A 26,494-nucleotide genomic window follows, 5' to 3' on the forward strand; every position below is an offset into this window, starting at 1 on the left:
CAGTAGGTTTACGCCAAAGCAACATATTGCAATATTGCAGCATGCCACAAGGCTGTATGGGACAATAAATTAAAAACTGTAACAAGAATCTTTGGCAGATTATCGTATCCAGCTTTACAGCATGTTATCTGGGCATAGATTAGACTGCCGCATGTTGCTTAAGGAGGCAAAATTAATATTTCCATTTGTAGCATGTCATATTGTCGCATATTGTTGCTCCGACGTAAAACAAACTTTGTGTGCACTTTGCGACAGTGTGCGATTAGTAGGACTTTAGCAGTCTTTAAAGTGAACTTAGTAGGAACGGTAAGCATTGCATTATTGCTTGAACTATATTGCACGCCACGAAATAGGTACTAGCTAGAGAGGCCAGTGATAATAGTAATAAGAAGCTTATACAAGAGTAGTATATGAAGCAAAACAAAAAATATATAAGCTGACAATACTTAGTATCTATAAATATCTAAAACAAGTATTAATATAGTACCTTGTTTAAGACAAATCTATAAAAAATATTTGCTATAAAAATGTACATAACGTGAACGTAACTTAAGTAGCTAATATACAAAACTGGTGTTACATTAAAATATTTAATGATCTTTACAAACAATAATTAATTATATATTTACTTAGGTATTTGTTAAGTATGTATACATGATTGAGATAGCACACGATTTTGTGAGTGCTCGATTACTTAGGTCTACCAAAACCTGAATGATTATGAAAAACTAGAAAGGTGGTTTGAAAGAGTGCTATTAACAAACAATTATTTTTGAAATATAATTACCATTTTCATTCTGGAATTCAGCCTGAAACAGTCTTCAGCCCAGATTTAGTCAAAAGAATCTTTGTTAACATAATATTAATTTACCTAATAGAATTGCAAATTTTGTTTTTAGAGCAAAACAACTGCCACAACTTTATTACATTTTGATCTATCGTCCTAAAACTTTCAATAGGTTTGCTGAAAGAAATCTCTTTTGTGATAAATTCGTCTTTAGTTTATTTTACTACGTTATTATATAAATGCATTAAACAGCTTACAAGGAATACTTTGCAAATTTGTGCAAATATGCGGGTTCAATTTTCCGTTTGATAAAGCAAAACAATTCTTCAAAACTCTATCTGAATTTATAAAAAAATGAATGTGTCTTTCTCTTTATATTCCTTTCTTATAGAATATAAGCATCCGATTGAGATGAAACTTTGTAGTATAGTTGTTGTTGACATTTGCGGGAAGGTTTCTGAGAGAGTAGATCGTTTAAACAAACAGCCATTGGAACTCATGCCAGCCATTAGCTAGTAATTAAATATTAATAAAATACGCATTAATTTACAGACAAACGAAATTTATTCAAAGCATATTATACGAATAGAACAATAAATACACAATAACACTCTTCAATCTGTTATAATCACTAAGTACTTTACTACTAATATCATAAATGCGAAAGCGTTTCTGTTTTTTGGTTTGTCCGTCAATCACGGAGCAACGGATTCGACGTGATTTTTCTGCATGGATATACATATTATTTAAAGATCTGACATATAGGCTACTTTTTATCTCGGGAAATCAAAGAGTACCCACGGGATTTTTAAAAATATACTTAGTAAATCCACACGGACGAAGTCGCGGGCATCATGTAAGTATTACATTACATACATTACATAAGTATTATATTATAGTATATATATAGTTATCTACGATTTAACGTATTGTGTAAATGGAAAATGTATAAAATTCACCTACGTAAATTCGCATGGTTTTAGTGGAAAACAGTTTTATTAGGTATATTTTATTGAAAAAAAAAACCTATGTATAATATTTAGAATCTTATCTATTGTAACCTAATAAGATAACTATAGCTATGAGTACATTAGAAGTAGACGTTTTTAATTAAAATTATTTTATAACATTAATTAATTAGTTCTCTCTATTAAAATCGTTGTATATGGATAGGTACAAATTACAATTCCATTTAGAACAGTTAAATGTATTGCTATTACTGTATTTCTTAAGTCATAATACTTATATTATTGCTATCAATAGCACGTTCATAAAATTATAAACGGTAATGCAAAGGTAATGCATTTTATTGATATGCTTATTTAACTAGAAAAATCTTTACAAGTTACGATTACCTAATTATATAATTTTATTTCATAGATATACCAGCCTATTGTTTAATAAAACCTAGCTTTATAATAAACTCAATATCTTTTGAGAATGATATCTACATTAGTAATGGCACAAGAACTTAAAAAAACTAAACCTTAGGTATTCAACATAATGTTTATATCTGAAAACCCAATATTTATAAATCGTTAAACAGGTCACAGTTAAAATGTCCTTGGAGGTGAAAAAGACGCAATACAGTTATCTAAAATTACATAATACTTATTACCTAGATAGAAAACAAAGAAGGTTACGAATACCTACGTACACAGAACATACAACAAAACATACGTCAGCAAAGAAAAGTACAAACTAATCGCAATCAAGTTCTTCAACAGCTATAACACTGTTTAGCGACAATACAGTTCAGAAACCGCCATATATGCAGGAGACTGATATCGTCATGATGTATTATGAGTGAACATGAACACATACATAATTATTTTTCATAGACTTACGTAGCGCATTCGCGTAGTGTCTACGCTTCTGTGTACGTGACTAATGCCATACTTGGTCAATGGAGAAGAGAAGATCTTTTTTATTTTAGAATTCAATATTATGTCCACGCCATGATTTCTGCCATGGTGTGATGGCTCCAACTTCTTTGCATGGCTTTTGCTATTAACTACTCAGTAATAAGACCAATGAAGGTGTCTCAAGACGGGTCACGGGACCAATCATACTCTGCAACGAAACTTAGCTCAAATTTTAGCAATTTAAGTCGATGTTCGTGTGCACTCTTGTACTTAGTGTTTTTTATTTTTTTTGTTTCTGTTAATTTATATGGATATAACTGCAAATTGGCATGTTTCAGGGAACCACCCTTCCATCCGTCTGTCCGTCTGTATGACAGCGGGCTGTATCTCATGAACCGTAATTAAAAAGAGTTTTTTTCACAGGGTATGTATTTTCATTGCCATTATAACAACAAAAAAAAAAAAAGATGGTGAATTTCAAAATGGCCGCTATGCAAATTAAGTGTTATATTTTTACGACGATGGTACAGAACCCTTCGAGTTCGAGCCCGACTCACACTTGGCCGGTTTTTTTAATTTGCCAAGCGCGCGATGGCACCTCTAAAGCCAGTTGGCAATGACTTTCTGCTTTCAAACTGTATGTTCGCTAAGCAGTGGCTATACTACGGCAAACGACTGCTACATTACGTACCAGTGGGACACTGGCGGCCCATTGCGCATTTCCCTTCGCAAATGGTGCGCTGGTTGAGCATGGTCTGGTAAGAGTCGAGCATCACTCTGCACTCCGCAATGTCGCTATCTGCTAAGGCCAGGGATGGATACCGTTCTTTGAGACGTCTTCTTTCCTGCACAACATTACATATCAAGTTATAGATACCTACATATTATGTGTCTTTAAAAAGTATAATAAAAGATTATCGCGCACAGAAGGCCCTTTCTCAATACTTTCGGTGCGATATCGCACCGCAAGTACCTATTGTGGAAGGGTCTAGACAGACGGACTCGTACGTTGACGTTGACGACACGTTGAAATAGTATCGAATCAACTGACACAACTTTTAGTCGGATTTACCTTTTCATTCTCGATCTCGAGGACTATTAACTAGTTGTATCAATTAATTGTTGAGATTATTTCAACGTCAGCAAAGTCAATAATCGTTTGGCAGTGAAATATTCTCCGCGCTGCGCGTCGCCAGATTTACACCAGTCTTATCACACACATATTATAGGAAATGCGGTGTAGGACGCAAGTTATAGGTACTAATATTTGACGATACTCGTAGCTGAAATTTAAATAGGTATATAAAAGGAAAAGGTGACTGACTGACTGAGTGACTGCCTGACTGATATATCAACGTACAGCTTAAACTACTGGACGGATCGGGCTGAAATTTGGCATGCAGATAGCTATTATGATGTAGGCATCCGATAAGAAAGCATTTTGAAAATTCAACCCTAAGGGGGTGAAGTAGGGGTTTGAAACTTGTGTAGTCCATGTGGACGAAGTTGCGAGCATAAGCTAGTATTTTCTAAACTTTTAACTAAGCTGAAAACTTTGTTAAAACAACAGATCGAGATGAAACGTTAAATGAAATGAAATCGCACATCTTATCTGTACACGTGTGTGTTTCAACTTTCAACCCTTTTCAAACATAAAGCTGCAGAGTTATGAACAGGTGATGTAATCGTAATGGAAATGAGTTGCGCTTTGATTGCAACTGGAGCCGGAGGGTACACTTTGTAGATTGAAGATGCGTCTAGGTACCAAGTCATTAGCGCTTTCAATTTCATTACTGAATCAAAGGTTGATTAAAAAGGCGGCTTATAATGAAAATCTGCCTGTGCAAAAAGTTTCTGTTTCGTACTCGTACTTACAATTCGGTTTTATAGTAGACCGTTGTTGTAGTAGTACTTAGGTAATCTTTTCTAATATTATAATGAGGAAATATTTTGTTTGTTTGTTTGTTTGTAATCGATAAACTAACTGAAGTGATTTTAAACCTAAATATAAGACGAAGAAGGGGCAGACACCATCTAGTATTGTTTTTTAGGATTCCGTACCTCAAAAGGAAAAAGGAACCCTTATAAGATCATTTCGTTGTATGTCTGTCTGTCTGTCGTGTCTGTCAAGAAACCTATAGGGTAATTCCCGTTGACCTAGAATCATGAAATTTGGCAAGTAGGTAGGTTTTACAGCACACGTCAAGGGAAAAATCCGGAAACCGTGAATGTTCATCACAAAATGTAAAATAAATAAATAATTTGTGTTTTTAATTTTCAAAGTAAGATTACTATACCAAGTGGGATATCATATGAAATGGTTTCACCTGTAAATTCTAAAATAGATTTTTGTTTATTTTTATGCATAGCAGTTTTTGATTTATCAAGCAAAATGTCGAAAAATACGACTGTAGAACGGAACTTTCAGTGCGCGAATCTGACTCACACTTGGCCGGTTTTTTTATTAAATTAAATAAGTAGTATTTCATTTTGTCGTACGAATATGTCGTAGGCATTCGTAAGGTATTCATATAGCAAGAGCTACATCTACAGCTAACGAGATCTATGTACTACCGCACCTGACGCGATATTCCGCACAAAAATTTTTGCGGGCTGCAACTCGTATTTGCGTATTTGCTTATGACTTGATATAAAAGGATATCAGTGATTGTCATACTAATTTTGACAGCTTCATAGAATACGATTTTTGTTCGGATTGACCATGAATTGACCCATTTAGGGTGTAGTACTTAGAAGTCGTTGGATTAATAGTAAATAATAGGCATTTTGATAGATTTCCGAATTAGCACCAATGAAGACTTATTACTGAACGCAAAGAACACGTCTTTCGTGAAGCTTAGAGCCGTCACAAAATCTTTACGTGTTAAGCCCGTAATTGATTAGAGAATTACTTAGCTGATGGATTTTTAATGTAGATTGACCATGAAATCGCTTAGTAAATAGAATACGAATAACAAAGTCAAAGCCGCAAATAAATCCGCATTAACTCCCCTGGTTCCAACGATGCCTAATTTATTTACACCTACGCACTTTAAAATCGTGAATAGTCGTTACGTATTGAGCATAATGGGACGTCTTCAAATGTTTAAAACACACGGTGTGTTACGGTAATGTGTCAAACTCAGCATGTACAAGGAACTGTTAGAACTTATCATTTATTTCGGAAAGGGCCTACTTTGAAGGCGATACAATAAAAAAGAATTATTATTATTATTTTGTGTTTCATTGACCGATTCCCGGTACTTTCTTGACATAATAGTATCAAAGGGAACTCTTGGTTTGATCCTGAATCGATGATATGTCAAATAAAATATTAGGCTATGGATGACGCGAAATCAAAGAAATATGGGCGATTTACCTAGCGTAAATGTAGGTATTAACATTTGACGCCTGCCGTGACGTCGCGTTGTAGCCTCGACGTTATGTTGTAAGCACCCAAGCTGTCGTGAACTGTGGTAGTATTTAACTTACTTCAACAAGCTTGTACGTCTCGAAGTCCTGCAGTTGTCTCTGGAAGCCAAGGTTGGGGTTGGCAACAGCGCGTCCTGCCCGCACCACCTTCAGCGCTTCCCGCCAGTTCAGAGGAGTGACGGACATGATGTACGCCACCGCCACCGTCACACTCCGTGACATGCCAGCCAAACTGTGAACAAGATAGAACATAGGTACGGTACTAAGAGCCAGCGCGTGCCGCGCCTTCGTTATTTTATAAAAACTGAGTTTCTCTGCGTGTTGTCCCTATCACTGGGAGGAATGTTTGTTTGGATCATGGTGCTTTAAATTGGCAACTTCACCTTTGAGAACATTATGGAGAACTCTCAGGATAGTCCGCGAGAGGTTAAGATGGCAATCGGGGTATGAAGAGGGGGAATGCCCCGCACGCTCGCACGTCACCTGCGCTCGCCCGGACTGGTTTAGTGTGAGGACTGTGCTGGTGTGCGGGGCGTTCCCTTCCCGATTGCCATCTCGACCTGCCGCGCACTACAGGTACCTACCTACCTATTGTTACCTCAGCCACAGAAGACCTCAGCAAAGGTGAAAGACAAAAGCAAGCCTACACTTTGTCAATTGCTCTTGAAGATCTTAAACAATGTGACCGACTTTGCTCTTCAGGTAGGTATAGAAAATTCAAGAACCTCCGAATATACACAGTTTGCATTTTAACTTAAAAGGATAGATGAGAGCTCTTCCATGATTCTTTATTAAGTATATTCCATCAAAGGTTCTCAAGATTTTCTTTTCGAGTCTGTAAATGTTAAACGTTGCAGGTTTACAATAAAAGCTGCTTAAAGTTTTGCCAACTCCCCAAGCATAAAAGGTTTAGAGCTTTCAAACATTGAATTCAACAAACGAACTTAAGTGGAGAGATTAATATTTTGCAAAAATGGACGTGGCCTTAAATTTTTTTTAATAAGGAAGTTTTTCCCCACAGATGTTCCCCGTGTAATTAGGAGCATATCTAGTCCAGTCTAGTACTTACTTACCTACTTAATTAAGCAAAAAGATCATTAATATATAATTTTACAAATCAGGTCTCTAAAAATTTGAGTACTCGTAAGGCTCGACTCGTGGTAGATATACGAGAGATTTAAAAAAATCAGCCAAGTGCGAGTCAAACTCGCACACGAAGGGTTCCGAACCAGGGTACAAAAAAATAATACTTGCACTTGCTAATGGCGGCTATTTTGAATTTTTTATTAGATTTTGTTGTTTTAGATGTAATAAAAATACAAATTCTGTGAAAATTTCACATTTGTACTTATTACGGGTCACGAGATACAATGCTCGCTGACAGACGGACGGACGGACTGATTGACAAACAGCGGAGGCTATAATAGGGTCCCGTGGGCACCTTTCGGGTACGGAACCCTATTAAAAATAAAAGTCGTGGTTGCATTGTGGAGCGTTCTACGGTTCTCTTCGCGCGGTGGGCGGCGCGGCGGGTCGAGGTCGGCCTCACGGGAACTAATTAAAAAGTAAAAGTAGCCTTTTCCGCCACCCAGGTGGAACTGGAGCATTAAATTGTTTTTTCATGCTTATTATGAGCTTTTCAGCATTCGTCTTTAGCATTTAAGCTAGAGTTTTAATCTGAAAATCTTGGAACTTGAAACTATTCTACAGTAGCCGACAAGAAATCGCCCGACCTTTAGAAAGAGATTTCGGCTTTGTAGAGCGTTGTCTCTGTCACCCATACCTATATGACGTTTTGTTGGTCTCAACGACAGAGACAACGCTCTACGAAACCGCTCTCTCTCTAAATGTCGATGTATAATATTTCCCGCCGAATACTGCATGTACTTGTTTTTACTTTTCAAACCCTTTAATAAGTCGCATAATTCTTTTACTTTTTAACTAAGAATAAATTTCTATATTTTACTGTTGTGCAAAGCCAGGCATGTCTGCTAGTAGTCCATATAGGCACAGCAGACGTTTAATGTAATATTGACGTAACTATATTTTCGTACAAAAATGTTGATTCCATATTATATGTTGGCGCTTTTCCAACTTTCCAAGAGACCAAACAAACAGGTTAAGAACACTTGTGCAGCCGCCCCTGTTCCCAGGATTAGTTTAGCCACGCAATCATAAAACGTCTCATACATTCCAAGTAAACGAGCCTATATACGTAAATTATATGATTGGGAAACCTCCTAAAGAGTACTCATGTGGTATAATTGCCTCAGTGTTCGCTCTTGAATTGGCTTTTGTGAAAACGTCAATTTATTTAGGTAACTATACTCTATCCACGGAGAGAAGTTAGTATAGCGGTCTCTCTGTTTCGTAATCCCATACAAATAACAAAGACAAAATACTCAATGGGCATTAACCATTTTGAGTGACCAACCAATTACAAACGAACTCATGTTTTCGAATGAATTTCGAATGTTTTTAAAAACATGGGTGTGCTTTTATAGAGAACGGAAAACAGACCGTATTTGCATGTAGACCTCTAACTGCAAATACCTATAAGTTTCGCAAAATTTTTTTTTTTGATATCTAAGTTTTTAATTCAAATTTTTTTTTGGTGAATGAGATACGGAACCCTAAAAATTAGGCAATTGGCGGATTCATGACCCTCGGCAATCCATAAATCGGCGCAGACTGATCAACAACTCAAGCTTTTCACTACAAGATTCAGATTATATTTTATTTATTCCTTAAGCTTATAAATACATGATATTGAAATAAAAGATGTCATGTTAGACAGGATCACATGTGATGTGATCCTGTCTAACATCATCATCTATCATCATCATCATCGTCAACCGATAGACGTCTACTGCTGGACATAGGTCCTTATAGGGACTTCCAACACGCCACGGTTTTGCGCCGCCCGTCCGTCCACTTCGTGGGAAGTGTTCCAACGCTGCGCTTTCCGGTGCGAGGTCGCCTCACAATGAGTATTATGACAAGATAATTAACTGAACCGAGAGTAAACTTGGAAAACATGACCACTTTCTAGCAAAGCTTTTTCTTATTAAATTTTCATCCAACTTTTGCGTCGAGAAAAGAAAATTTTGCCTTTTTGTTTTTGTGCCATTATACCTTGTCAGAATCTTAATACCTACTAATGAATATTTAAAACCTTTGCGATGGGTCTCTTGAGAAAAGAAAACGAGTGACTAAAGTAAAACAGTATTAATGGTACAGACAGGTTTAATACCTCGTACTTAGTTATTTTAACAACTCTTCTACAAATTTTTGTATTCGAAGGTCTGCCAATTCAATGGACCTCGACCTAATTGGAACCGATTTAGAAGTACCTGGAGCGCTTTAATACCTAGTAAAGGCCCGCGAGCGGTGAATTTTAAGTAAACTTTATCTTTTAATGTGCCCCAGAAATACCTAACCGTCAAGTTGGGTGAATTTGTAGCTTGAAACTGGTAAACTTTGAAAAAGTCGTAAGAAATGCAAACAACCTATTAATAAGGTCGTAGGAGAACAAAAAATACCTATCTAGCGCATCATCATCATCAACCCATCGCCGGCTCTCTACTGAGAACGAGTCCCCTCTCAGAATTATCTCTCTCGATACACATTATGGAGAACATTATGGAGAACTCTCAGGCAGGCATAGTTTCCTCACCGAAAAGTAAGAGTATCGCGCCCCGTATCGGACCCTGGAACCTGCGAGAGGAGGCCGACCTACGTCTTAACCACTAGACTATAACCGAAAGTTGAAACACATTTGTAGGTACACAGTACATACTAGAAATCTAATAGCTAAATTCTCTATAGATTAGTTAAGTACATAGTTGTATCCTGAGTAGGTACATAATATCGTCTCATTTTTATATGAGTAACAAATTACGACGAGTAAGTATGTAGTTTACCACTTGACATTCGCGGAAATGAAGCTAAAGTGGTTAAATGGAATAATAAGTACGGCAGAATTCACAGCGAAAGCGGAATTATTAAACAGACTGTGATTGATAAGTGGGATGACGGTCACAAATCGAATTTTTCACTTTGAATTTCATATTGGATAGTGGATTTTGCCTGAGTATCTATATTTTAATTTAATTGTCGATTTTTTGTATAATAATTGTCGTTTTTTTTTTTTTTTTTTAGATTAACTTTTATTATTTAATAATTACTTGAAGATGGAAACAAATAAACTATTAATAAACTTAAATCTAACAAAAAAGAAAACAATATTAAATTAAAACTAAAATAAATTAAATTAAATCTAAAACCTCATCGAGACCACCGCAGCGAGGCATTGTACCCTAGATGCTGGCAGCATTACCCCTTCGGATGGCCAAACTAATTCTTTGGCCAAGGTAGCTGCCAGCTCTCGGGTCCCCGGTTGACTCGATAACTCTTTTCGCAATTTCTTCAAAAAGAGCTCGAGCCCCCGGGCCCCACGGCCCCAAGGTCTCCACACCAAAAGGCACGAATACGAAGCTCCCATCGAGGTTTTCATATTTGCGCCTTTTGGCCTGTTCGGCGCTGATGGCCGCTGCACCCGCCATAGAGGAGGTCGCCTGAATGTGGGATGCAGCTAAAGTGTCTACACAAGTTGCATCCCAAACAAGCGACCTGCCCATCTTCCACGGTACGAGCGTCGTTTTTCAATTTTAAAACAGTCACGATAAACAAGCAACAAAAATATCGCGACAGCATATTTTTGAATTTAAATGTATTTATTTTTTGTATATTATGCCTAAGTAGGTATATTTTAATTTAATAGTTGTCGATTTTCATAATCGTTAATGCGAAGTTTTTGTATTCATTCACGTTAAAAAATATCCTTGAGAAAGAATAATAAGTAGCTGAACTTGCAACAAAAATGTAGCGTCAAAATTTTTCCTTTCATACAGCAATTTTTTCGTCTTGGCGCAACGCAGCAAAATAAAATGTTTAAAAAATGATAAATATCTAACATCCAACCTTTTATCGTGGAAATATGAAATTTCTTTCAAAGGACACGTGTTGTGTAAGCACAATTTATTTCGTTGGTAAACTGTAGCAGCTGCGTCCCAGTCTGCAGGGATCGTATACGGTCGATGGACGGTCTCTAAACAAATACGAATATTAAAAGATATCACTGAGGCACTGACTGACCATTCTAGTCACCACTTGGCCAACATGGTTGACTGTGACCTAATCCTTTCTTATTTTGAGAGGAGATGATGAACACAGATAGAGAATGAGTTATTTAACGGGTTCTGGTTTAACACCGAGTAGTTTAATCTCCGTCCACAAATTTTTGTTTGTAATGATATCCTCGAGTATGTACGAGTTTTCCAGTTTATTGTGTCGTTTCGTTTTTTTAATAATAATTGTTGGCGGTCGAATAATTTAACCAAATAAACAATTAAGCATTAGGTTTACGTATCCTTACAAGTTACGGAACGCTGGATGAGCGAGTCTGGCTCGCATTTAGCAAGTTTACTTAATCCTGGACCACGATTACACCTGTAAGTTTTACTCTTGTAAGTCGCTTACGTAATTAATTGACAACTGTTGACAACAAATTTACTAAGGTGAGTTAGTAAGTGTTTACTTTAGTGAATTTGTCGTAAGCTAAAGAGTAAGCTACTTACCTGAGTAAAACTTACAGGTGTAACCGCGGCTTAAATCCTAGGGCTCGATTGCGGTAGAATGACAGCTACAATGTCACGATCGCAATCACCTCTGATTGGTTGACGCTCGGTCACTATTGGCTACATGTACCTATTGTTGCAACAAGAATAGGTTCCACTCAGCCAATCACAAAAATTGCGATTCTAATAATGATCGATATCTACAGGTTTTCCGCAATCGACCAGCTGTATACACTCACCAATGTATCAATACGTTGCCATCCCTCAGCCTCGCCGCGTGTATGAAATCGTTGCATAAACTGAAATACTGCGTCAAGTTTTGGTCGGGGGAATCGGACGCCATGATGCAGAGGTAGTGTTTGTCCTGTGAACAAGATATCAATTTTATTTATCAATATTCTCTTAATTTCCCGCGTGAATCAATAGATTTTAAAATCCTACAGGAACCCTTTTACTTCCCGGGATAGATTTTTTTTTTTATTCCGTTACAAGTAGTAAGTGTTGACGCAGTCAGCTAACTAGTAGTGAGTTAACTTGGAAAAGATATGGCAGTTTTTATTAAACACATACCTATCCCTAAAAGCGTCTATACACTTAATCGCTTGGCCGTAAGGTTTTACCGGTATGGTGCCGTAATTAGCCACGGCCGAAGCCTACCACCAGATCAGGCTTAAATCAGACAAACAGAGACTATTTATAAATTATAAATTCCCAGACTGTCCCAACCAGGAATCGAGCCCGGGAACTTCCACTTATAAGACCATACTGCTCACAACTACGCCAGGGAGGTTGAAGTTTTAACCCAAACCTGCTTGCGAAAGTTCCGTTACAGTCAATTCAGTACATTTCAAAGATCAAATTAGCATAGAAAAATATGCATGGCAAGTTTTAAAAATATCTAAGTATTCAGATTTGTAAGTACCTACTTACACGCAAAACCTGAATACATTTTCAAGCATGCATTAATAGTTAGGTAACTATTTATGCATAAGCTTAATAAAAGGCAGAAATCACAGACAAATACATTTTTACATTTTATTTTCATTTATGTAGGTATATCTACATACATAAATATAGATATAGAATACCAATTTTTATTCGTGTACCTAGTGGTGTTGCCTTTATCGAAATATATAAAAGGAAAAGGTGTCTAACTGACTGTACCCGTAGTACAAGATTTTACGTCTCACCAAACGAAACCAAATTCGAGAGTCGAAATACTTCCGTGTTACAGTAAAATGGACCTAAACAGCCTTGAATTGAACTCAAATATTCAATGCCACTGATTTTAATTTCGCAATGTTTCCGCTTGGAGCGCTGGCTGTAGAAGTGTAGACAAACTTGAGCTTTAAAACAAGGCAATTAACATCCAGTTTACTGTAACGCGGAAGTATTTCGACTCTCGAATTTGGTTTCGTTTCGTGAGACGTAAAATCTTGTACTACGGGTACTGATCTATCAAAGCACAGCTCAAACTATACAACTGGACGGATAGGGCTGAAAGGCATAAAGATAGGTAGATATTATGATGTAGACATCCGCTGAGGATTTTTGAAACTTCAACCCCTAAGAGGTAAAATAGGAGTTTGAAATATTTGTAGTCCACGCGGATGAAGTCGCGGTCATAAGTAAGACCTCAAACTTGGTGGGCGCGTTTGAAACTCTCGTAGCTTTAGTTTTAAGTTTACGTAATTAATTATCACCAAAGCCGTAAACGAAAAGCCGTTTTATCATACATGTATAATGGAAATCACACACGATAGTTTAAACGCTAAAATAATTATCACCAGGATGCTTCATCCTTATATTGCAAATTCACCAATTGACCATCAGAAAGTGTACAATTTAGTACCCAATTTGAATAATTGATTTGACTTTGACTAAGCTACTTGCAATATAAGTATACTTAGTTAGGAACGCACACACGCTGAAGAGAAACTATTCACTTATCACTTTTCATCAACTATTCACTTATCAGTTTCGATAGTTCATTAAATTGATTGTAGGTATAGAATGGAAAAATACATCGTTTTAATTTAAGCAGAATTGTCCTCGGTCGCGGCCAGCACGTTATCGACTCGACCGGCAATATAACCGTACCGCTCAGCAATTTAGTTTTCCTGTACCACTTTAATGGTGCCACCTCAGTTTAACGATGAGAAATTTGAAATAATAACAGCGAGAAACACTCCTAAATATTCTATACCTTTTTGTCAAATAACTTCTTTATCAGTTTTGTGTAGGTAGGTTAACTACATAAATTTTGATTCCTGAAAAAAGTTTCGGACTGCAAAGCTTCATGTCACAATAATACCTATTTAGAACATATTTTTATTATTAAAATAAACTTATACGGGTGCTTTTGAACCGTTACGTGAATCTATGACTGGCACTGGTTCGGAATGCTCTTAGTTACCCAAGGAGGTGCCCAACGAGTCACACCCAATCGCACTATAATATGTTATCATGCATTTAAATTTAGTCCTACATATTTGTTATAATATAATATGATCGTACAATCTTCTTAAATATATAAAACACAAAAAATGTTTCTACCTGTGTCCGTAGCAGGATTTGAAACCATCAACCGATGTGCCCCTGACCAGTTTCATAGAAAGTCTATAATGCGAAGATGGTTTGATGGTTTTAGAGGGTTTTTAGTTTTTCTTAGCGTAGGATCACAAGCCGGGTATCCGCTCGTAAAATATAAATAAATATCAATAAGGCACTAAAAGTTAAATAAAAATAAACATGAGTGTGAGAGATTTAGATAAAGAAAGAAGTTAAGACAGTGGGCTTTAATAGTGATGATCAATAGAATCTAATGACGACTAATAAAAGTTACCATCTATCAATTATTTGAAATGTAGGTAGTTGTAAATTTTGTCAGGTCATGCCAAGTAATTAAAAATTCAAGCAAAGCATCTGCTGTATTATTTTAAAGTACGAATCCTAATCATCTAAACAGGCTTCTATAATAATTAGAAGCTAACAACCTAGTGTTTACTTTTATCTCAATGTATAAAATAAATAGCAAAAGAGGGTAGGTAATAAATACAGAAGTAAAACCAACTAAGTCGAATAATAATTAATCATTTATTGAAAGATCTTTAATACTTTAATCTTTATAGACCTATCTGTATTTTGTTGTATTTCTCAGCATAGGTCTATTTCATATTAAAATGAATCTACCACCCGTTTCCAAAGGTGTTTCGTTGTGTAGAAGAAAGGGCAAACAAACTACACAACACACATCTTTTAAAAGCATTACAACATTACATTATATTTTAAACATATTTGGTACATGGTTATAACAAATAAACATTAAAAGGCAAGTGATTACATACATTACAATTTACAATAAAATATAAGAATACTTAACTTTAGATAAACCGCCGGCCTCGTTTGCTCTGGGCTGGAGAACCTCACCATTCAATTATAATAATTAAACCGTAATTTGTTGTTAACACAAGGATTGAACTAACACCGAATCAATTTCACTTGGAGACTGTACGATACTGTGGCTCCTCTGTCGAGGTAGCTACTTTTATATCTTCCCATCGCAAAACAGGCGGACGTCGACCATCACACGATATTTTTTATAATTATTTATGTTGGTACAATGGTAGGTACCATTGTACCAACATTGAGATTGTTGACATTATTATTAATTTACTTAAATAATATTATTTGCAACATGTATTGACGGTTTACCTATTATTGTTTTACTACATTAATTAAGGACATAATATAATTGATGATTTACATTACAATAAGATACTATTAAATCATAGCCTTTTGAGTTGGGTAACATTGACGTTGTATCCTGTCACGGCATAACGATTCTGTTCAAAATATTACTACAAATATTTATTTTTGACTCCCAGTTTATGATTAGGTAAATTTTAGCATAATAATCATGGCTATATTTTTAATCGTGATATGACACGGCCATGCTGATAAGTACTTCGCTCCCGAAGTACATAGGGAAAAACAGAAGGAAAAGAGAAAAAAAAAAGAAGAGAGATCTAGCTAAAAGCTACAAAAAAAATATCTGTAAGCTAAAAAAATATCTATAAGCTACAGCTAACTAACCAGTTGCTACCCCCTCTCGGTCCTCCCACCTGCTGTGCGTGTAGATCTAGACTGAGAGGGTCAGCAACCCCAGCAGACTTTTTGCCTCCGTCCTTTATTGCAGGGTACCTATTCCCCTGCTGGTGGGACATAACGGCAAAGCAACAGGGCAGGACACCAGCAGCCTAACTCCCTAACTGGCTGCACCCCATAAATAGGGTCTTGTACTAGACTCTTGCCTAGTAAAGACTGTACGCTAGCGCCGTCCGAACAAGTCACCTAACATTACTAAACCAAAAATATATATATTTTTTTTTTTAGCATTAGTATTAGTAATGATTAGCTTGAGCAGCCCTAACTAACTGGCCTAACCGCTGCCCGCCCATAAATGGGTCTTGTACTAGACTCTTGTCTAGTAAATACTGTACGCTAGCACCGTCCGAACAAGGCGTCTAACATTACTAGCCTAATAATTTATTATTTTTTTGCGTTAGTACTAGTAATGATTAGCTCCAGGCAGCCTAACTACCCTGCCTAACTGTCTGTCCGCCCATAAATGGGTCTTGTACAAGACTCTTGTCTAGTAAATACTGTACGCTAGCACCGTCCGAACAAGGCGTCTAACATTACCAGACCAAAAAAAAAGAAGATAATATAATATCATTATTTTCCGTTTTCCACATAGTACAAGGTAATGATTAGCTCCAGACAGACCTAACTAACCTAATCCCCTTTGTTCCACTTGAGAATCACAATTTTTTTTTTTTTTTTTTTTTTTCTTTCTTTTTTTTTTTTGTTTGTTTTGTTTTGGTTCCCCTTTAAGATAATATTTTTGTTTTCTTTCCGTCATTTAATATAAATGACGGCCATTCGGCCATCTTGATAAGTACTTCGTTCCCGAAGTACATAGGAAAATAAAAAAACTGCAGCCAGTGAACAGTGGCAACAAAAGTACCGACATAAAAAAAAAGTAAGATTGCTCCATCCACAAAACGATATTCAATGATTCAACGTCAATGTTATTGTCATAAAAACTAGGGTAGCTAGACGTCAGACCGAAATTAGAGTAGAAGAGAATGTTTTCTTTGTTGATTATGTTTTATAAACAAGTGTAGTGTATGTATCTCAAACCAACTCAAAACAAGAATAAATTAAAACGCGTTGTAACGTAGGTAGTTATAAAATTAAATGTTCTGATAGCATCACTAAACAGAAAAGAAATACTTGAGTAGGCAATCTGCTTTACGTTGTTTTAAGAAAAAGAAGTTAGTTGATTAACAAAAGTTACTTGAGCATCTCTTTTTAGAAAAGAAAAATAGTTGAATTATTTTAAGAAGGAGAATGAACAATTAATATAGTTTACGTTTAAGTTACATAAATCAAAATAGTGATTTCTTCTTGTTTTGAGTTGTAAGCAAACGGTACGATGCAATGTCTCTAAAGCAAACCTACTGATTTATTCGTTATTTAGTTTCGGTATATCATAACCTTCTAAATGATTTCACATTGTTATATACTTTATTATAAACCGCTCGGTCAATCTGACGCCTAACTAGACTTATTCTTATCTAAATAAATTATACCACAACACGTGGTTTATCTAACTAATTAAAAATCTTTTATGATTACCCTCACAAAAACTTTTTCATAGAAACAACACCACAAAATCGTGGTTTTATATTTACACTTTTCTTCACACACAACGCACAAAATTGTACTTAGCTTGATCAAACGACGCGACGTTTCAACCGGCGGTGCCACACCAGCACCAAGTGCCGCTGACAACAGAGTTGCCTCTCGTTTTGGGATCATTGGACACTAACACCAAGTGGCGCTGATGACAGGCGGCAGCCTGTCGCTTCGAGGAGAAGCCGCATCCACGATTGCTGAAAGCATTTGAAAAGTATTAGTATTGCGACAAGAAAAGAATTATCGTATCCCACTTCTGATGAGAGATTTAGATAAAAAGAGAGAAGTTAAGACAGTGGGCTTTAATAGTGATGATCAATAGAATCTAATGACGACTAATAAAAGTTACCATCTATCAATTATTTGAAATGTAGGTAGTTGTAAATTTTGTCAGGTCATGCCAAGTAATTAAAAATTCAAGCAAAGCATCTGCTGTATTATTTTAAAGTACGAATCCTAATCATCTAAACAGGCTTCTATAATAATTAGAAGCTAACAACCTAGTGTTTACTTTTATCTCAATGTATAAAATAAATAGCAAAAGAGGGTAGGTAATAAATACAGAAGTAAAACCAACTAAGTCGAATAATAATTAATCATTTATTGAAAGATCTTTAATACTTTAATCTTTATAGACCTATCTGTATTTTGTTGTATTTCTCAGCATAGGTCTATTTCATATTAAAATGAATCTACCACCCGTTTCCAAAGGTGTTTCGTTGTGTAGAAGAAAGGGCAAACAAACTACACAACACACATCTTTTAAAAGCATTACAACATTACATTATATTTTAAACATATTTGGTACATGGTTATAACAAATAAACATTAAAAGGCAAGTGATTACATACATTACAATTTACAATAAAATATAAGAATACTTAACTTTAGATAAACCGCCGGCCTCGTTTGCTCTGGGCTGGAGAACCTCACCATTCAATTATAATAATTAAACCGTAATTTGTTGTTAACACAAGGATTGAACTAACACCGAATCAATTTCACTTGGAGACTGTACGATACTGTGGCTCCTCTGTCGAGGTAGCTACTTTTATATCTTCCCATCGCAAAACAGGCGGACGTCGACCATCACACGATATTTTTTATAATTATTTATGTTGGTACAATGGTAGGTACCATTGTACCAACATTGAGATTGTTGACATTATTATTAATTTACTTAAATAATATTATTTGCAACATGTATTGACGGTTTACCTATTATTGTTTTACTACATTAATTAAGGACATAATATAATTGATGATTTACATTACAATAAGATACTATTAAATCATAGCCTTTTGAGTTGGGTAACATTGACGTTGTATCCTGTCACGGCATAACGATTCTGTTCAAAATATTACTACAAATATTTATTTTTGACTCCCAGTTTATGATTAGGTAAATTTTAGCATAATAATCATGGCTATATTTTTAATCGTGATATGACAAGTGCATGGTTAGTTAGTCATTTTATTATCACAATATTAGATGTTTTGCGCAACACAAATGAGTGGCTATGTGCTCATCAGTCTATATATTTACCTGCACAGATTGAGCATAAAGGCACTGTTTAAAATTACATATCTGTCTATGCCATCAAAAATCAAGAAAGGTGAAAAGAAAAATTGCACACGTCGACCAGATTTTAAATGAAGCTTCAACACTCTGAAATCAAGCGGTGTGAAAGGGCAGAACTCGGCGACCGGCCGCGGTCCCTCATTTGGCATACATCTGCAAACACTCGTGGAAAATAATAGTGATGTGATGAAATTCTATTGTCGAAGATCCTTGGCAGTTGGCACAGTTTGTGGATGATATTTTGTACGAGCATGCCGACTTTTACTTCTGGCTTCCCATTTTTATGGTTCCGTACCTCAAAAGGAAAAACGGAACACTTATAGGATCACTTTGTTGTCTGTCTGTCAGTCTGGAAACCTATAGGGTACTTCCCGTTCACCTAGAATCATGAAATTTGGCACGAAGGTAGGTCTTATAGTCTGCTATAAGACCTACTATTGAGGGGAAAAATCTAAAAACAGTGAATTTGTGGTGGTTACATCATAAGAAAAAAATTAAAATGTGTTCATAAACAAATATTACTATTTTTAACTTTCAAAGTAAGATTAATATACCAAGTGGGGAATCATACGAAAGGGAACATGAACATTTACTTGAACATACTAAAACAGATTTTTATTTACTTTTAAGCATAATAGTTATTGATTTTTCCTGCAAAATGTCGATAAAATACGATTTCCTGTTTCTACCTATTTGTAAATTTGGCTGAATAAAAGGTTTTTATTATTATTATTATTATTATTTAGTAGTGTAACCTCAGTACGCGAGTCTGACTCGCACTGGCCGGTTTTTTAAAATTGAGACATCGTCTACGGCGACTTTTTGCAGCGATAAGTACCTGCCGCAAAAAGGTCGTCATACAGTAGCCCTGCGTCGCTGGTCAGTGTAACTAAAAATTCCAATGTGAAATGTGAATACTGATTAAATGTATCGATACAGCGATACAACCGCTCGTTCAAGATACGCGCGGGTGTATCGCTACAAAAATTCGATGTGAGTGATGGCCTGTATTTTTGTATGTAATTTTTCTAAAAATGCCTTCCACGCTCATCATACAAAATTACAACGCCTTTCTTAGTAGTTACTAAGTATAGTAATCACCTATAGTAATTATCCAAATAGGTTTGCAAACGAAACCTTTATCCGTTTGTTACTTTGTAATTAACTTAAATTGAGTCATAGAATTAACTACTCGGAATTATTCGTCAGAGTTTAACGCAGTTGATTTTTATTGTAAATCAATAATTCTACTCGAACATCGTTAAGTACGTGTGTACTTTATTTCATATAGGTATGTCAGGTCACTATTTTAGTAAACCAACGACGAATGGCAAACGACTTATCTCTTTCGTTTCGCAGCGCTTACGGCATCAACAGCACATTTTCAGTCCGTAAACCGTCCGTTTAACCCGGTACGGGATAGCACGGGTGACGTGCGGGTGTCCGGGGCGCCCCTACACCTATTATTCTATTATTTGTTATTCTAGATCTAAAATTACGCCAGATATCAATTTATCGCCCCACTATCGAAAGACCACATAATATTATGAATGGAATAACAAAGAGCTCTTCTTGCTATACAAAATACTTGGTTTCCCGCGGCAATTGATAAACTCACTCAGTGAGTCAATGTACGCTTCATGACTATCAAATAAATCTTGTTCAATTCAGTTCAGTTGTTTAAGTAGTGTATTATCTCATTCCTCAGGCTCGACTATAACTTTTGGAGAGTTCTAGAGGTCTCGAGGGGAACATAAAGCGGATTCAGTCTGATCGCAGCAATTCAAGTAATGTGAAGAATAATGATCAGTTAGGTATACACCCCTAGTAGTAAGCAGTGCAACTGCCTCATTGGTCTAGTGGTAAGCATGTTCGACTGCAGATGACGAGGTCCTGGATTCGATTGCCGGGTCGGGCCAAAAAATAGTTAGGTATTGGATTTTTCTGTTAAGAATTTTTCTGCAGGTACCTACTAGCCCGGAGTTAGGAAGTTGGCGGTGTTCTGTCCCCTTGCCTCGGAGATCACGTAAAGCCGTCGGTCCTGCACCTGATCTCTCTCCGGTCGTATAAGATTTCCGTCCCATCGGGCTATGAGAGTGAAGGAATAGAGAGTGCGTCTGTATTTGCGAACACACTAAGTGTCTTGTGCACTATAATATCTCCCGCGCAGTTGACTCATCTGTATGGAGATTGGCCGCTAAGGAAAACATTGTGATGAAACCTATATGCCTGAGAGTTCTCCATACTTTAAAAAAAAGTGTTGTTGATGATGATGATGATCAGCTTTACCCGTAATAGTTACGAAAGGCGTGGCACCTTTATTTAGTGTCGTAAATTTTATGGACGTAATGAAGGTAGGTACCTACATTAATGACAGGACGGTGTGAAGTTACCAAAGGCGTGGCGATATGAGTCTCCCAATTATTTTGGCTATTTTAATAAAATACCTACTAAAATACTTACTACCCGGCTGCTTTGCAATGCCTCTTTCAATTTTACGATTCATGTGCCATCATTCTACGTACCGTCATTACCGTAAGAAATACTTTGATAGTGGGTACTATGTCCGAAATCTTCATGCAAATGCTGATAACAACTGTACAAAGTTTCATGGGATTACCGATGCATGAACACAATACACATGTTATGCAAGCTATATTTCTGTACCAAATTTTGTCAAAATCGGTTAAACGGATTAGCCGTGAAAAGCTAGCAGACAGACAGAAAACTTTCGCATTTATAATAATAAGTAAGTATGGATAATTCTGACACATACAAAACTAGGTCAGGTCGATTTGGCGATATGTGGCTTTGGGCGGAGTCGAGCTACGCAACTCGTTAAACTTTTATGACTGGCTTGTTATGTTTGTTCCATTCAAGTTTCGTCAGAATCACGTCTGGAGTCTAGACAGTTTGAATACCTAATCATAAAGATTTAGATTTAAGTATTATTTAACGTTTGACACCATTAAATGAACTAGGCACAGAACCAGCGAGTTACCTACCTACGTGACGGAAGATTAAAATGAGAGAAAATATCCAGTAATATGCAAGTGATGGTGCTGGAATGGCGACCTCGCACCGGATAGCGCAGCATTGGAAGACCCCCAACTAAGTGAACGGACGACACCAGACGAGTCGCAGGGAGCCGCTGTATTCGGGCGGCAAGACCGTGGCGTGTGGAAATTTCTACAAGAGACCTATGTCCAGCAGTGGACTCTATCGGTTACTATGATTATGATACAGTAATGGGCCATACTCCATATGTTTCAATTAGTGTTGGCAGGTGAATAACTTAAAGTATAACGAAGTACAGTACGCGGCAGAATAATGTACATCGACCTTTAGAATGACATTTCGGCTTTGCTTTTGCTTTCTTTCTTGCTGGTTCTTCTCGGCAGGAAAGGCATTCCGAACCAGTGGTAGATGCATCCGACTATTCGTAAGCACTTGTAAAAGTTTATACGAATAAAAAAGATTTTCATTTCATTTCATTTCAAAAAGATTTTCATTTCATTTCATTTCATTTCATTTCATTTGTAGAACGTTGCCTATATGACGTTTTGTCGATCTCGACGACAGAGACAACGCTCTACAAATCTGCTATCTCATTCTAATGGTCGATGTACATTACTTTCTGCCACCTACTGTACCTACTACCTAGTTCCTTTATACGGACAGATTAAATAATGTATCATTTGGGATCCTGAAAGTGAAGGGGAAATATGGAGAGCTTTCAGTCGTAAATCCTTTGATGTAGTTCGAGCGTCCAATTCATACATAACATTTAAATGGAACTGGCCGCATTATAGACTTACACTGGCAATCTACTTATTTACAGGCATTTTATAGGTTTCATTTACTTTCATGTTTAAATATGTTCATATTTTGCTACGATTTTTTTCAAATACCTACTAACAATACTGACCCCAAGCTACTCTTCGCATACGCTTCTTTCAACTTCCTAATCTAGTCGCTTTAACTGACCTAAACCGCGAAGATTGTACACAATCTAAAAACCAAATTGACAGGTTTAAATACATTGCTTTTGCTACCCTTTTCATAGTGTTCCCTGCAGAAAAGGATAGGATTTAGACCTGTCAAGTTAATTTAAAGATTTTAAAGATTGTGTGCACTTGCAATTAGTGTTGTGTGATTTGTGCAATTAATTACACACAGTCTAAATCACAAGGCTAAAAGTGCTAAAACACATGCCAACTTATTGATAAAGTCAATAAAATTATGCAGGTAGTTTATTTTAATTTCAGCTTCAAACTGCTATATTGTGATTATTTGTATATGTAACTAGCTGCCCCGGCGAACTTCGTACCGCCTAACAGTCGATTAAATTTTTTTAAATTTTTATCTCCGTAAGAACCATCCTCGTACTTCAAGGAATATTATAAAAAAAGAATTAGCGAAATCGGGTTAGCTGTTCTCGAGATTTGCGATCAGCAACATATTTAGCGATTAATTTTTATATATAGAAAGATAAAATAAATCTACTACAAACATAGGTAGATATCTACCATACTTTGTCATTGAATTTCGGGCTCCAACTCCTCATTCCCAAACCGTAGGAAATATGGGTAAATGAGATAGATTATGACAATGCATTCAAAAGAGGACTGAAGGAATATGCTTGAATAAACAAAGAATGAAAGTCGCGAGAATTCTCTAGATTAATTAATATATCATCACAATCTAACTTCGTCGAATGGGGCGCCAAAATTTGAATAAGCAAAGATTCCGAACGAAGTTGGGGACTTGGAGGATTATGGATGCTCGTGCGTTCATTACGCATTTACTAAGCCGGAATTTGAAGAGAGATTTCGTTTTAAATATACAGTCGAATAGCTAACTGACTTTTTCGTATGGCTTCCTGTGTTTCTTTTACTCTAGATGCAAAAAGAAGATTATTATAAATTTGACTTACCTAAATCAACTTTATAATAAATCGTTTACCTTATGAGTCGTAAATGAAAAGGCATCTTCTAGACAAGCATGCTCCAACCTAAACCTCATCATTGCTTTCCATAAGCATGATTGTCATCAAACGCCGGTCTATCTCGCAGTCAAAAAAATAGGACTAAGTAGAAAATACTTAACTTAAAATAAATAACGCTTGTGCTTTTGCTCGTAAATGAGATAGTATCAAAAAAGTTTTTAGTACCAAAGCGGGAGGAAAAACATAGTTCTTACTTCTTGCGGGAATTTTCGCCGCAAATACTGGCAAAACTAAACTGGTAAGCCAGTTACCGTCCCGGCTCAAAACCACATAGGTACAGCGTAAACTTACGTTTTTAAGTCTTGTTTACCAAAAAATATGTGCGAAATTCTGAGTTCATTATCACCTCTTCTAAGTAGAATCTGTTTTACAAATTGGTGCTAGAGTCTTGCCATAAGACTTAGTTAAGTATATTGGTCTAAGAGTCATACGCACAAGTTGTCCTACATAAAATACATATTTCATTTCATTTCATTTCAAGAAACCCTCTGCCATTATGTGATAAATGGAAAGGGTTTTAGGTAGGCATACCTTCATAGGGTCACGAGCCTGCATATCATGGCTCATGTCTATTCGTGTCAATGATAAATATGTAGCTACCTATATCAAAACTAAGCACGATAATTCCATGAATCTCTGAGAATATTCTAAATATGTATTGTACTTACGTACGTTTATTACTCCGCTTGGACTTATAGCTTCCATGAATGTAAACAGAGTACTACAGCTTTGGCAATAAAACAAATTATTCATGTGCACGAAACAGACGCCTCTGCTGGTATTTACACATGGGAGAGCGTTTATTGAAGTTATGAAATGTAGGTATGTCCATCTCATCTCAAATTCCCGAACGCGCTTGCAAGGTAGAATATTCATGAAATCATTTGAACGAGGATGTGGTAGAAGGTTTTTTTGCGGGAGGGAAAAGGATTGAAAACTTTTTGTTTTCAACTAAAAGTTTGTGAATTTCAGTTGAAAGTCGAAGTTGCTGAGGTAATCTACATATATTCTATACTTATAATGAAATTGTAACTGGACAATTTCTGTACATTAAATATTTTATGAAAATTTTAATCGGGTGAAACATTATTATCGATATATGGACCCCAAAACAATTTTTTTTTGAGTTTTTGTCTGTCTGTATGTCTGTCTGTGCCCGCATTACGTGAAACTATTGAACAAATTTTAATGAAATTGGGTATAATGGTATACCACAAATTTCAAAAAAAAATTTACCCCTTTAGGCATAGAATTTTCAAAAATCCTTTCTTAGCAGAAGTCTATGCCATAATAGCTAGGTATCTGCATGTTGAATTTCAGCCCGATCCGTCCAGTAATTTAGGTTGTGCGTTGATAGATCAGTGAGTCAGTCAATCAGTCAGTCAGTTTTTCCTCTGGAAAAGGTGACTGACTGGTCTATCAACGCACAGCTCAAACTACTGAACGGGTTGGGCTGAAATTTGGCATGCAGATGACGTAGGCATCCGCTACAAAAGGATTTTTGAAAATTCAACCCCTAAGGGGGTGAAATAGGAGTTTGAAATTTGTGTAGTCCACGCGGACGAAGTCGTGAGCATAAGCTAGTATTAATAATTATAGAAGAAGATTAGGTTAGCTTTCCTAGTGTATTTCTCAGAATGTCCCTGATTTCGTGCGCTGTTTATTTTATTATCAACAAGGATTTGTTGATAATAAAATAATTGAACTTGTAAAAAAAATGATTGCCATACATTGTCGTGGATGAGCATATCAGTGTTGATTTATTATGAAATGTTTTAACTAAAATAAAACTTACAGCGTGTATTCTTCGGGCAGAATCGTGTATGGAGAGGATGTGGGTTATTTTGTATTTGTCTAATTGTAAAGGGTCTTTTGAGTCTCTGTAATTCCCCACGTAGAGACCCGGTAAGACCTGTAACAAGAAATAAGAGTATTTAAACTATAAAGTAAGTAGGTATATCTGCAAGAAGAATCTAAACGTGTATTTTATATCATAATATCATCGTATCATCATTCCATCGACTTATATATCACTCCGTATGGACAGGGTTATGAACAAACAAAATGCCACCGACTCAGTGTTGCTTTAACACCACAGTTTAGCACCAATGCAACCTCAGTAACGTCTGGATTTCAAACGGGTCGTTCATTAGTAGATAAGAGTTGGCGCTGATTTATTTGGTTCCTAAACCGCGAAAGATTTTGTTCGCTTGACCATATCTTGTCATTTATATCGATGCATCATTCATTCTCCGCCGCGCCGCTAGTGACTCTAATCATAATGTGCCTCAGAATTATTGTCAATTATTCTGCGATATATTCCTCATTGATGAGGGTCGTGACCACTTCTATCACTACCCATATTATACATGCAAAAGTGTGTTTGTTTGATGGTTTATTGGTTTGTCCTTCAATTTC

The 26,494-nt window shown here is 36.3% G+C and overlaps 1 protein-coding gene across 3 annotated transcripts in view; it reads right to left on the reverse strand.

Annotated features, from left to right (window-relative positions):
* The window catches only part of LOC117988070 (dual specificity protein phosphatase 22-like), a 54,097-nt gene that overhangs the window by 8,864 nt on the left and 18,739 nt on the right, over positions 1-26,494 (reverse strand). For all 3 annotated transcript variants that reach the window (XR_011237522.1, XM_034975162.2, XM_069502977.1), the window contains exons 2-5: positions 25,872-25,988; positions 11,963-12,087; positions 6,145-6,316; positions 3,344-3,497 (exon numbers count right to left, since the gene is read on the reverse strand). Coding sequence is in view for 2 of the 3 variants with exons in the window: in XM_034975162.2 (XP_034831053.1) it covers positions 3,344-3,497; positions 6,145-6,316; positions 11,963-12,087; positions 25,872-25,988 (568 nt within the window). In the remaining variant the exon portion in view is untranslated. The remainder of the gene's footprint in view (positions 1-3,343; positions 3,498-6,144; positions 6,317-11,962; positions 12,088-25,871; positions 25,989-26,494) is intronic.

Source organism: Maniola hyperantus, chromosome 14 (assembly GCF_902806685.2).
Source record: "Maniola hyperantus chromosome 14, iAphHyp1.2, whole genome shotgun sequence".
Taxonomy (NCBI): domain Eukaryota; kingdom Metazoa; phylum Arthropoda; class Insecta; order Lepidoptera; family Nymphalidae; genus Maniola; species Maniola hyperantus.